At 39.1% G+C, this 13238-nt stretch overlaps 1 protein-coding gene and 1 long non-coding RNA gene across 2 annotated transcripts; one reads left to right on the top strand and one right to left on the bottom strand.

The window, feature by feature from the left end:
* Positions 1–1070: 1070 nt before the first annotated feature.
* LOC127662077 (uncharacterized) lies at positions 1071–1726 on the top strand. The gene is made up of 3 exons (XR_007972846.1): positions 1071–1244; positions 1388–1455; positions 1580–1726. It is a non-coding gene; the product is annotated as an uncharacterized LOC127662077 (long non-coding RNA).
* Positions 1727–8664: 6938 nt separating this feature from the next.
* Positions 8665–10874, bottom strand: LOC127662834 (endonuclease domain-containing 1 protein-like). The gene is made up of 2 exons (XM_052154198.1): positions 10554–10874; positions 8665–9706 (listed from the first exon to the last, which is right to left on the bottom strand). Exons 1-2 carry the CDS (start codon positions 10863–10865, stop codon positions 9053–9055), a joined length of 966 nt encoding a protein of 321 aa, XP_052010158.1. The 5' UTR covers positions 10866–10874; the 3' UTR covers positions 8665–9052.
* Between the last annotated feature and the right edge of the window lie 2364 nt (positions 10875–13238).

Below are 13238 nucleotides of genomic sequence, written 5' to 3'. Positions count from 1 at the left end.
CTAGCGCCATCTTTGATTTCTAATGAGAGTGACAATGAGGGACAGAATGATCTCTTCAATGTCAGGAACAGTATGAAGCTCCTCGATCACATCTGACTTTCCACAACTCTATTTGACCAATCCAGAAACACTTTAAACTGCAGTACAGCCCATTAAAGACTTCAAGACTTCAATCAGATGATGCATTTTTATACATTGTTTTTATTATACATACAGATTTACTCATTGATATTGATAGTGTGAAGTAACACTTTAAACTCACTCTTGAATATTTGTTTTTATTAAATGGTAAATGGTCTGCACTTATATAGCACCTTTTTAAGCCTTAACGGTATTCAAAGCGTTTTTACACTGCGTCTCATTCACCCATTCACACACACACTCATACATCAATGATGGCAGAGGTGCTATGTAAGGTGCTAGCCTGCCATTGGGAGCAACTTGGGGTTCAGTGTCTTGCCCAAGGACACTTCGGGAAGTGTCCTTGAGCCGGGAAGGGAAGGGCCCCTTGGATTCGGGAAGGGAACTGGCCCCCACAGTGAGTCTAGTTTCTCCCAAGGTTATTTTTCTCCATTAATCTACATCTTATGGAGTTTTGTGTTCCTTGCCACAGTCGCCTACAGCTTGCTCACTGGGGTTATATTTCATTGTTTTTAAACACGATTAAGAATCGTATTTTATCTAATTACACAATGATGATTCATCGACTTTATAGACATTACAGTTTTATCGTCTGTTAATGCTGATCTTCTGTAAAGCTGACTCAGGATCAGCCGTAGGGTGCATTAATGAGCACCAAATAAGTGCTAAAATATTAAATAGGACACACTACGCTCTTGTAGATTACACGAGACTGCAAGTCCACATCAGATGTACCATTGGGACAGGTGTGTGTTTGTGGGGTGTGCATCAGTGTAATGACTCCGGACACAACACTTTAAACCACTGTTCAGAACCGAGCTGAATTATGTCAAATCTGTAAATGGGTTAATCACGATTATTTTTTAATTAATCACTTGTTAACGTGTTCTTCTGACAGCTCTAGTAATTCTGCCTTTGTTCAACAGTTTGTAAAGACAATCTTGTCACAAGGTCACCTGACGCCACTCCCGCTCTATGTGTGTCCTGTGTACTGGGCGTATGACTACGCCTTAAGAGTGTATCCTGTGCCTGATGTCATCGTCTTCGCTGACAAATATGATCCATTCAACATCAGCAACACAGACTGTCTGTGCATCAACCCGGTACGCCCCTTCACGTCTTTATTTTTTTCATGTGAATATGAAATATAAGCGACGTGTGCATGTATATGTCCTGACTGCACTGACATCACAACTCATCATTCAGGATGAATGACATGAAATCTGTTGTTGTCTTTCTCTTGCAGGGCTCTTTTCCAAGAAGTGGATTTACCTTTAAAGTGTACTACCCCTCCAACAGAACAGTTGAGGACAGGTATCAGTCTTTTGCCATCTAAGCCCTCTTAATTAACATTGTGCCTTTATTAATTTAAGGACATTGTTTTTATTTCCAAATGAAAGCTCATCCATGTTTAATATTTTAATTTGTTTTTCTACAGCAAATTGCAAGGTCTTTAAAGTTGAAGAGACCGGCACGGATGTTATGTGGATTATTTGTTTTGTTTTTTACTTACATTTTCTCTTTCAAATTCCTTTAAAATAATTTTCTTATAGTAGCTACAAAACAGTGGTTTTGCTGGGTGCCAGTTTTGTTGTGGTTTTGCATTTTTAAATAAAATAAATATTGAAAATGAGTGTTATTTTGCTGCTTTCTGCAGTTCTGACTGTTAGACGTTAGGTGTAAGGCTGGTTAAAAAGGGATCATGACACAAGGACGCGATAAAACATGATGTATAATTTTTATATTAAAATATATTGTATGTTTTAGAACTCAAACTCAGCTTTCTGAAAATTCAGAACAGGAAACAAAATCTTTCACATAAAATCATAAACATCTTTATCTTAAATATACTTTACACTCACTGAGCACATTGTTCCTAATAATGTAATTATGGGTATAGTGGTACTAATGGGTATGGTGATACTAATGGGTATAGGGGTATAGTGGCACTAATGGGTAGTGTGGTACTAATGGGTATGGTGATACTAATGGGTATAGTGGCACTAATGGGTAGTGTGGTACTAATGGGTATAGGGGTATAGTGGCACTAAGGGGTATAGTGGCACTAATGGGTAGTGTGGTACTAATGGGTATAGTGGCACTAATGGGTAGTGTGGTACTAATGGGTAGTGTGGTATAGTGGCACTAAGGGGTATAGTGGCACTAATGGGTAGTGTGGTACTAATGGGTATAGTGGCACTAATGGGTAGTGTGGTACTAATGGGTATGGTGATACTAATGGGTATAGTGGCACTAATGGGTAGTGTGGTACTAATGGGTATAGGGGTATAGTGGCACTAAGGGGTATAGTGGCACTAATGGGTAGTGTGGTACTAATGGGTATAGTGGTACTAATGGGTATAGTGGCACTAATGGGTAGTGTGGTACTAATGGGTAGTGTGGTATAGTGGCACTAAGGGGAATAGTGGCACTAATGGGTAGTGTGGCACTAATGGTATAGTGGCACTAATGGGTAGTGTGGTACTAATGGGTAGTGTGGTACTAATGGGTATAGTGGCACTAATGGGTATAGGGATATAGTGGTACTAATGGGTATAGTGGCACTAATGGGTATAGGGGTATAGTGGCACTAATGGGTAGTGTGGCACTAATGGGTATTGTGGTACTAAGGGGTATAGTGTTATTAATGTGTTTGGGTAGGGCCTCCCTTTGCTCTCGAAACAGCCTCAATTCTTTGTGGCATAGATTTTAGACTGGCAGATTTGTTAGCTGCACATTCATGCTGCAAATCTCCCGTTCTACCATATCCCAAATGTGTTCTATTGGATTCAGATCTGGTGACTGGGAAGGCAATATAAGAACAAAGAACTCCTTGTCATGTTCATGAAACCAGTTTGAGATGACTTTTGCTTTGTGACATGGTGCATTATCATGATGGAAATAGCCATTAGAAGATGGGTAAACTGTGGCCATGAAGGGAATCATATGGTCAGCAACAACACTTAAATGGGCTGTGGCATTCACACGATGCTTGATTGGTATTAACAGGCCCAATGTGTGCCAAGAAAGCATGCCCCACCCTATTACACCACCGCCACCAGCCTGGACTGTTGATAACGAGGCAGGTTGTGTCCATGTATTCACGCTGTTGGCGCCAGATTCTGACTCTACCATCAGTGTACCTCTACAGAAATCGAGATTCATCAGACCAGGCTACGCTTTTGCAGTCTTCAACTTTACCGTTTTTGTGAGCCTGTGCCCACTGCAGCCTCAGTTTTCTGTTCTTGGCTGACAGAAGTGGAACCCAGTGTGGTCTTCTGCTGTTGTAGTCCATCCGTCTCAAGGTTCGACATGTTGTGCATTCTGAGATGATATTCTTCTCACCACAATTGTACAGAGCGGTTATCTGAGTTAATGTAGCCTTTCTGTCAGCTCGAACCAGTCCGTTGACCTCGGTCATTAACAAAGGTTTCCATCCACAGATCTGCCGCTTATTGGATTTATTTTGTTTTTCACACCATTCTCTTTGCATTCTAGACACTGTTGTGAGTTAAAATCCCAGGAGATCAGCAGTTACAGAAATACATTTTGTGCATTACACTGCTGCCACATGATTGGCTGATTAGATAATTGCATGAATAATAGGTGTACCTAATAAAGTGCTAATTGATTATATATTATGTGCTATTTAATGGCTTTGGAGAATAATTAAACTGACACATAACCGAGAAACAAAAACTTATAAGGCAGGAAAAGTGGAAAAAGTAACAAAAATATACAATAATTTTTTAGGCCAAATGAAATTCTGATAAATGAATTGTATAAAATGACAACATATAAAACCAATCTGACAACCTGCCCTAACCTTAAAATATGTTAAGAATACAATTCAGCCTTTCAGTCGATATCTGCCTTCAATACAGATGATTCTAGAAAACCTCCCACACATTTGTGTAATTACACTTTTTACTTCTAGTTCCAGAGATAATGTCATTGAATAAAGCAGCGGTATGAATGTTAAATCATCCTATTTCACAGGCAGAGGGTGAACGAACTATGGGGTAAATCTACCCCCTAAAATGTTGTTTGAAAACAAACGTTCAAGCAACATACAAAAAACTGTAATTTTTGTTATTTACACAAATGCAATTACTCATATTGATTGTTATTTAATTAAGGTAAGAGCACGCATATTCCTGATTTGTTTTGTTAAATCGGCATTACTGCAAACTTGAATCATAAGTAATAAACTCTGTCTTTCTTACATTTACATTTATTCATTTGGCACTTTTATCCAAAGCTTCTTACAAGAGGAAAACATCAGCAAATCATCTCAAGGAGACAATGGTACAAAAGTGCCATATTACAAAGTTTCACTATAAAACATTGGTTTTTTGAAGACAGATAGTGAGTCTGCTTCACGGATGGAGTTGGGAACGTCATTCCACCAACGTGGTATGATGAAATCGAAAGTCCGGTAAAGTGTTTCGGTTCCTCTTTGTGTTGGTACAACAAGGCGACGTTCCTTAGCCGACCGCAGGCTTCTGGCGGGAGTGTAGATCTACATAAATGGTTTTAGGTATGTTGGAGCAGATCCAGTGACTGTTCTCTATGCAGCATCAGAGCCTTGAATTTAATACATGCACCAACCAGCAGCCAGTGGAGAGAGTTTAGAGATGACAAGTGACTGAACAAGCAGTTGTGTGGCATGTACAGAGAGGAAGGGTCTTATCTTCCTGATATTGTAGAGTGTAAATCTACATGATCTTGCAGTCTTTGAGATGTGGTCTGTGAAATTTAGCTCATCATCAATGGTTACCCCTAGATTTCTGACCGTTTTGGAAGGTGAAACTGTAGTTGGACCCAGCTGCACAGTGATGTTGTGTTCAACAGCAGGGTTGGCTGGAAAGACAAGGAGTTCGGTCTTGGCTGGGTTGAGTTGAAGATGGTGTTCCTTCATCCAGGCTGAGATGTCTGCCAGACAGGCAGCGATTCGAGCAGTCACTGTGGTGTCGTTGGGCTGGAAAGACAAGTAGAGTTGCGTGTGGTAAGAGAAACCATGTGACTGGATGATGGGTCCCAGTGATGTTGTGTATATGGAGAAGAGGAGTGGCCCAAGCACTGATCCCTGAGGTACCCCAGTAAGTAACTGATGTGGCTTGGATACCTCACCTCTCCAGGCTACCTTGAAGGACCTACCTGAGAGACAGGAGTTGAATCAGCCAAGCACAGTTCCATTAATGCCCAGTTTAGAGAGGGTGGAGAGAAGGATCTGATGGTTGACCGTGTCAAAGGCAGCAGAAAGGTGCAGCAGAAAGGTCCAGCAGAATCAGAACGGATGATTTGTATTCAGCTTTCGCCTGTCTCAGCGACTCCGTGACAGACAGCAGGGCAGTCTCAGTGGAGTGTCCACATTTGAAGCCTGACTGATTGTCATCCAGCAGCTTGTTCTGTGAGAGATAGGGATAGATCTGATTGAAAACTGCCCTTTCAAGTGTTTTAGCTGTGGTGCTGTTGATCTTGGTCTGGTAAATTAGGTTTTTGCAGATTTAACATTATTAGAAAAAGTTGTAAGCAGAGACTGATATTTACTCAGATCTGCTGGATCTCTTGATTTCCACTATCTCCTCTCAGCTGCCCTGAGATCAGTCCGATGTTCCCGATGGCCATCAGACAGTCAGGGGCTGGGTGGTGTAGTACGTGCTGGTCTAGAGGAGAGAGGACAGATGTTGTCCAGGCAGGTTGTCTTACCTGCATATTTAGCTTTGTGTTCCCACACTGACATTCATTTGTCATAAAACGATGTCTTGAAAGGTTTTTGAAGTTTAGATAAAAAATGTGTGATTTTAGTTTTTATGGAATTTTATAAAATATAATTTATTTTCATTAAGTCATATCATCGCTGGGTTGGTTCGAGTTTGATTGGATTACTGATGTAAAAATTAATTGATGTGAGCAGAATAAAGTATGTTACAAACTTGGATGAACTTGTTTATACCAAGTTCATTTGTTTCTATAATCTAATAAATACATTGTAATCCTTGAACTACACTACATAAATTAATATTTGTTAAAAATGTCAAATTATTTGAGAAATGAGGACATTCTCTTGGCACATGCACTCATCGATAGGCCGCAGCCCCACAAGCGATGTAAGATTAATTCGGCTGCAGCCGCTGATCTAGAGTCAGCTGTTTTCCTTCACACTAGCAATAAGGTTTGGAATTGTGATTGGGAAACAGATCTTAGACCAGCAGATACGAGCAGCAGCATCCCTGAGCAGCAATCAGAATTGTCTTTGTATTAATACTAACCCTTCCCCAGCTCCACATGTGTCCCGTTTCATGAATTTGTTCCATGTTTTCATTGTCCTGGGAACCGACATGGGTCAAATTATATTGGCATTATTTCCAGTTCCTCACAATTATTCCTGATGAGTCACAATTATTCCTGCATGACAGATTAAAATAACCTGGACAGATTAGGGTCATTTACATTTATATTTATGCATTTGGCAGATGCTTTTATCCAAAGTGTCTTACAGTGCACTTATTACAGGGACAATCCCCCCGGAGCAACCTGGAGTTAAGTGTCTTACTCAAGGACACAATGGTGGTGACTGTGGGGATCAAACCAGCAACCTTCTGATTACCAGTTATGTGCTTTAGCCCACTACACCACCACCACTCCCTCAAAAGTCTTTACATTTTTTTTTATCTTTTGTGAATTGCATTTATGTTCATTCAACCCCTGTTTCATTCACAGGGATTAAGAGAGAGTTTGAATATATTCTGATGACGTTTGTAAAAATACATCTTGAAACACTACTAACGCACATGTATTTTATGGTTCTTAAAGGGTCGCAACACCGCTCCGTTTCAGCACAGTTGAGCTCTCACCACAAAAGATGCAGTGAAAGTGGGTGTGATCAGCAGCGGATTGAGGGGCGTGAACCCAAAAGCTGTCTGATCCAGTCTTTATTTCAATAATTCTGTTAACAGCACCAAAGATTCTCATAATAGTTCATAACAGAATGCACAAATAAAGTTGTGGCATGGGGGGCGCGGTCGTGTCAGTCTGCGGGAGAGAGAGATAGAGAGAGAGAGAGAGCACGGTAAGGCTTGTCACCTGGTTTGTAATTACCTCTAACACCCGTGTCTTATTATAGTGATACGGAGAGACATTTAAGGAACGTCGAGGGAGAGAGAGAGAGACCAGAAAGCACACCAACGAGAGAGTGCATGACGAGTGCTCATATATATATATATATAATTCCAAAGAAATAAAAAGTGGTTATCGACGGTGACCGTCGATCCTGTGTGAACCTGAAATAAAAAGAAATGAACTTGAACCTGCATCGTTCTCTCCTGACTCATACATTGCTCCAATCAATCCAGTTCACAAAAGTATACACTGTTTCATAAGCTCACAATACATAAGAATCACACTGCTCATTTTATGTCAGTAATTTAATGTGCAGAGTAAATGCACAGCTATGTACTCTGAACTGAAAATATGTACATACAAAAATGTTACACTTTTATAACTTTTGTGATTTATTCTAAGACGTTGATTTCAAATATAAGCGCGTAGATCGGTTAACACCAAAAATGAAGATTCTCTCATCATTCATCATCATTTTTAGAAGAATATTTAAACTCTGTTGGTCCATACAATACAAGTGAATGTGTGCCAAAATGTTGACACACTAAAAGCACATAAAGGCAACATAAAAGTAATCCATAAGACTCCTAACCCAAACCTAACCCAACCACACCTACGTTAACCCTAAACTTTGTTTACAGTTAAAGTTACCAGTCATAAACCAAACCTACACCCACATATTGTATTTTATTAAGAACTGTGTTTTTGTCCACTTCCCTGCTCTCGGATGGGGTCTTAGTGGTCAGCGGAGGGAAGGACTGAGCATAACCAGGTCTGGGCTCTCTACCCTAACCCAGGCCTTGGATTTTATTTTGGCCTAACCCTTTTCCTGTAACGCTCATCACACAAATATGTTATATTTCGTAGTTGGGTTTACCCCAAACAAGGGAAGGGCTAAAACAACAACCAACCCTAACCACACAAACCCTGGGCTACAAAAAAAACCCCACAAGAACCCTAAACCTAACCGCAGGATCCCGGCAGCGCAAAGTACTGGTGACAAAAGCACTAATTTGAATAACCCTAGATTGACGTTATCTGTTTTTAAACCCTTATTAAGCTGTGTTTGTTGTTCCGGTAGGGATCTGGGTCTGATGTGTGGTTTTCGGGAGAGAGATAGCCCGTGCAAAACCCTTTCTTGGGCACGTCGTTTCTGAGACTTGGAGGTTTTGCCTCTAACCCTAATCTCAAAAGGTGAGGCAAAAGAATGAAGTGCAATATATAGATAATGTGGTAGTGTTGTCTAGTCTGTTTTAATCATCTATCTCTTATGTTTCCTGATGAACTTGAGGTGGGAATTGTGTAAAAATAAAATAGATAATTAAGTCACATCCTAATACCTGACTTTCATCAAGTTGGATATAAACTAAATAAAAAAACAAACTCGGTTTACCAAGCAAGTTTTTTTATTATTATTAATGAATGCAAGCATCATTCACAATCATTACCACAATCATTTCCTTCAAATAATTATTCAAATGATTAGTTACAAAACAATGTATCAACAACCAGAAGAAAATGGTACCTAACAAACATTTTACTAAGTATTAATCTTGTAATAATCGCATGATTTTTGAAAAGCATTTACCTAAATCACATTCCATACAGTTTCAAAGATGAATAAAGAACATGTATGTATATATTTTACGACTTTATTATCTCAAATTATATGGATTATAATAGTTACATTTTAATGCCAGTTGCACAGGATATATTTCTTTGCTGCTTGGTCATATTTCTACCCCAAATTTGGTAAACTTTTTACTCTCCTCAATTCAGGACTGGCTCATGGAGTCTTGTGACTACATTTTCCATGGAAAATCATTATTTCTTCTTTTGCATTTAACAGTGTTTTTAACTGAACTTGAAGTTCAGGCACACTCATTGATTTTAGTTCATTATTAATTATATTTTTTATTATTGTACTTCTATCTTTAGCAGATGTCGCTTTTGAAATGTCGTAAGTCACTTCAAATTCTTCATTTTTTATTAGACGACCCCCATTTTCCAGTGGTTCCTCATTATTGTCTACACAGCAATAAGCACTCCAGATGTGACTCGGCACATTTACTCTTGTTTCAGTTCCATCCATCAGCCATCGATTTGCACTGGGCACTGCACCGGTCACAACATACAAATCTTTACATTTTTTATTATTTTGTAAAGTTTGTAACTTTTTTTCATAAATGGTCCATATTTGCTGGTTTACCAATTTTGTCTGGGGGACGATATTTGTAAGAGTATATGTTGCAGACCGGGATTCTGGCATGTCGTGGTGTCCATTTGGGTTGAGATGCCCTTTGTCATAGGTGTTGGAATACTTCTCGTAGTCGGACTCAACAGCTTGATGTAGTTTGATATCTTCATCGTTGATATTTGCATGTTTCAACTTAAAGTCACTTTCTCTTGCCATTGCTGCTTCAAAGTTGTTGTCTACAAGCTGAAAAATAGTGCAGTTTTAATGGAAATATAAGGGGACAAACTGCTAAATATAAATGATGCCAATTAATGTGAAGCAGCTCTAGACACAAATCTACTCTATGTATCATAGCATTTATTTAATATTTTCTCTTACAACTTTTGCATCACAACCTGTGTTTTTGTCTTTTGGTATGTGTCTTTTGTTTGTAACTTACATGTGAAATAGTGATCATCTTATTTGCATTACTTGATTAATGCTTTGGTACAAATCTAGTTTGTGGCAACTGGTCATTTCTCAGAGTCAGAAATTATTTTTTTCTCGTTAACCCTTAATGTGTGATATATTTGCATTAAAATACAATAAATGGTATAAAATCAACAAAGATAATTCGATAATGCATCACATAGGTGAAAAACAAACACCACAACATAACCATTACTTACGTAATCACAGCAAACACAATGATACACAGGCCTTCGTTGTTTTAAGTATTTAACTTATTATAGACAAAAACAACTCAAATTAATAAAAAAAAAATGCTGGCTGGTTAACTAATGTTCAAATACCAAACTAAGCAGGTTTGGTGGTCCAGTGGCTAAATAAAAGGGCAGGGTTAGGCAGTTCCTGGTTCCAGTCCAGCTCAGACACTGACTCACTGTGTGCCACCCTGAGCAAGTCCTAAACCTCCTTGTGATGAGACGTAAAACAACAAGATCCTATTGGAAGTGACTGCAGCACTTGTTGCTGCAAAGTTTGAACCCTAGTCTCTGTGAATCATAACTACACAACTGACTGAGATTAATAATATTGATTTTATATCATTCAGTAAAAAGTTTTTTTTGATTCTAAACAGAAAAATTCTTACCTGTGGTTCTATTTGCCAATATTTTTCATTATCTCCATTGCTGATCTTTAAAATATAGGCAGAATATATTGGTATGCGATTTATTCTGTCATAGAGTGTGGCAAAATAAACACTCTCATGACCCGTTACATCGTTCCTGTAGGTCTGACAAATTCTTGCGAGACTTGTAGGGTTCAAACCAACTGGTTCTGTCTTTGAAAAAAAATATTTTGCACATTCTGTGTTTTCTGCAAATACCGGTTGGTTAACGACAGCTGCGTCTCCGAGAAATGAGAAGTGGAGGACAAACCATGACACGATTAGAAGATGCATGTTCCTTAAAGGTCAGAAAAATGTGTTAAGCATTTCAACAGGTGTGATCCATTTTATAGTCTCTCCAGCGTAGTTGGTATGCAAATTCAATCTGAAACTGATAAAATCTAAATACTAGGAAAAAAGTCACATATTCAAAATACCAATACAAAGCCATGGTTTGTCCTCCACTTCTCATTTCTCGGAGACGCAGCTGTCGTTAACCTATTTGCAGATAACACAGAATGTGGAAAATATTTTTTTCAAAGACAGAACCAGTTGGTTTGAACCCTACAAGTCTCGCAAGAATTTGTCAGACCTACAGGAACAATGAAGACGATCAGGACCTTGTTTATTTTGCCACACTCTATGACAGAATAAATCGCATACCAATATAGATCAGCGATGGAGATAATGAAAATTATTGGCAAATAGAACCACAGGTAAGAATTTTTCTGTTTAGAATCAAAAAAAACTTTTTACTGAATGATATAAAATCAATATTATTAATCTCAGTCAGTTGTGTAGTTATGATTCACAGAGACTAGGGTTCAAACTTTGCAGCAACAAGTGCTGCAGTCACTTCCAATAGGATCTTGTTGTTTTACGTCTCATCACAAGGAGGTTTAGGACTTGCTCAGGGTGGCACACAGTGAGTCAGTGTCTGAGCTGGACTGGAACCAGGAACTGCCTAACCTTAACCTTCAAAATAACATACCAAGTTAAGTGGCCTCCACCAGTGTTAAATTGTAGTGATTCAAATGATTTCAGGATAAATTCAGCAGTTCCTGTTGGTTCCCTCTGCTGGGTGGTGCATTTCAAAGCAAAGACTCAACCATGAGCACCGAGGTGCTTTCAAAAGAACTCTGGGACAAAGTTGTTGAAAGGCACAGATCAGGGGATTCAAGTCAAGTCAATTTTATTTGTATAGCGCCTTTCACAACACACATCGTTTCAAAGCAGCTTTACAGAAGATCAGCATTAACAGACAATAAAAACTGTAATGTCTATAATGTCGATGAATCATCATTGTGTAATTTAGATAAAATTAGATTTTTAATAGTTTAAAGATAATTAAATGATAATTGTATTAACCCCAGTGAGCAAGCTGTAGGCGACTGTGGCAAGGAACACAAAACTCCATAAGATGTGGATTAATGGAGAAAAATAACCTTGGGAGAAACCAGACTCACTGTGGGGGCCAGTTCCTCTGACTAACCCCACACTAACCCTAAACCAGACTCACTGTGGGGCCAGTTCCTCTGACTAACCCCACACTAACCCTAAACCAGACTCACTGTGGGGGCCAGTTCCTCTGACTAACCCCACACTAACCCTAAACCAGACTCACTGTGGGGCCAGTTCCTCTGACTAACCCCACACTAACCCTAAACCAGACTCACTGTGGGGGCCAGTTCCCCTCTGGCTAACATTATGAATGTAATGTAAATATTAATTATGTATAGGTAAAATCATGGTTTAAAATTATTAAACTAAGTGATAAGGGTCATTGATTTAACATAGATTGTGTTTGAACTGTAAGATTAATGACCAAAGTCTTTGAAGTCCATCTTGATTAATTGCAGAAGTTCACATAGATGCAATTGTCCTTGTTAATTGGCTGATGAAGGCTTTTGTTGGCAATTGTTAGTCTAAGCATTTCATTTCAGGATCGTAGCCCATAAATAGACCGAGGTGATGCGGGTTGTAGTTGGCATAATTTCATCCTCTGAAGTCCGTCATAATAGATTGAAGTGATGTTTGGCACCGGCTGCATTTAGTCATCATCATTCTGCGACATGTAGCAGTGGAGTCCAACATGAAGTAGGAATGGTGCTGGATCCAGCCGGTTCTGGTGACCTCAGGATAGGAGTCCCGAGGTTGAGACAGGGAAACAAATAAAAAGATGTAAGCATAGATGCCATTGAGTTTATTGCAGAGTTAGAGATCATGCTCAATGTTTCTGGTTCCGGCAGACCCAACTAAAGCAGCCTAATTGTGGGATAAATTAGGTGTATGCCTGGCTAAATAGATGAGTCTTTAGTCTAGACTTAAACTGAGAGAGTGTGTCTGCATCTCGAACAGTGTTAGGGAGACTATTCCATAGTTTAGAAGCCAAATATGAAAAGGATCTTCCTCCTTTAGTGGATTTTGATATTCTAGGAACTATTAATAGGCCAGAATTTTGCGATCTTAATGAACGTGTTGGAATATAGCGTGTTAGAAGATCACTTAAGTACAGTGGAGCTAGACCATTCAAAGCTTTGTACGTAGTTACAGAATTTTAAAATCAATACGGAATTTAACAGGTAGCCAATGTAATGATGATAAAATGGGGCTAATATGATCATATTTCATCATCCCTCCGAACTGGATGACAGAGCACGAAGGAGA

Source organism: Xyrauchen texanus, chromosome 22 (genome assembly GCF_025860055.1).
Source record: "Xyrauchen texanus isolate HMW12.3.18 chromosome 22, RBS_HiC_50CHRs, whole genome shotgun sequence".
NCBI lineage: Eukaryota > Metazoa > Chordata > Actinopteri > Cypriniformes > Catostomidae > Xyrauchen > Xyrauchen texanus.
Note: the sequence above shows the minus strand (reverse complement) of the source record. Positions and strands in the feature narration are given on the sequence as shown.

Coding starts and splice junctions, on each gene's coding strand:
- LOC127662834 (XM_052154198.1), bottom strand. CDS start 10,865: ATGCATCTTCTAATCGTGTCATGGTTTGTCCTCCACTTCTCATTTCTC. Junction 9,707..10,553: donor ATTGGCAAATAGAACCACAG/GTAAGAATTTTT, acceptor ACTATTTTTCAG/CTTGTAGACAACAACTTTGA.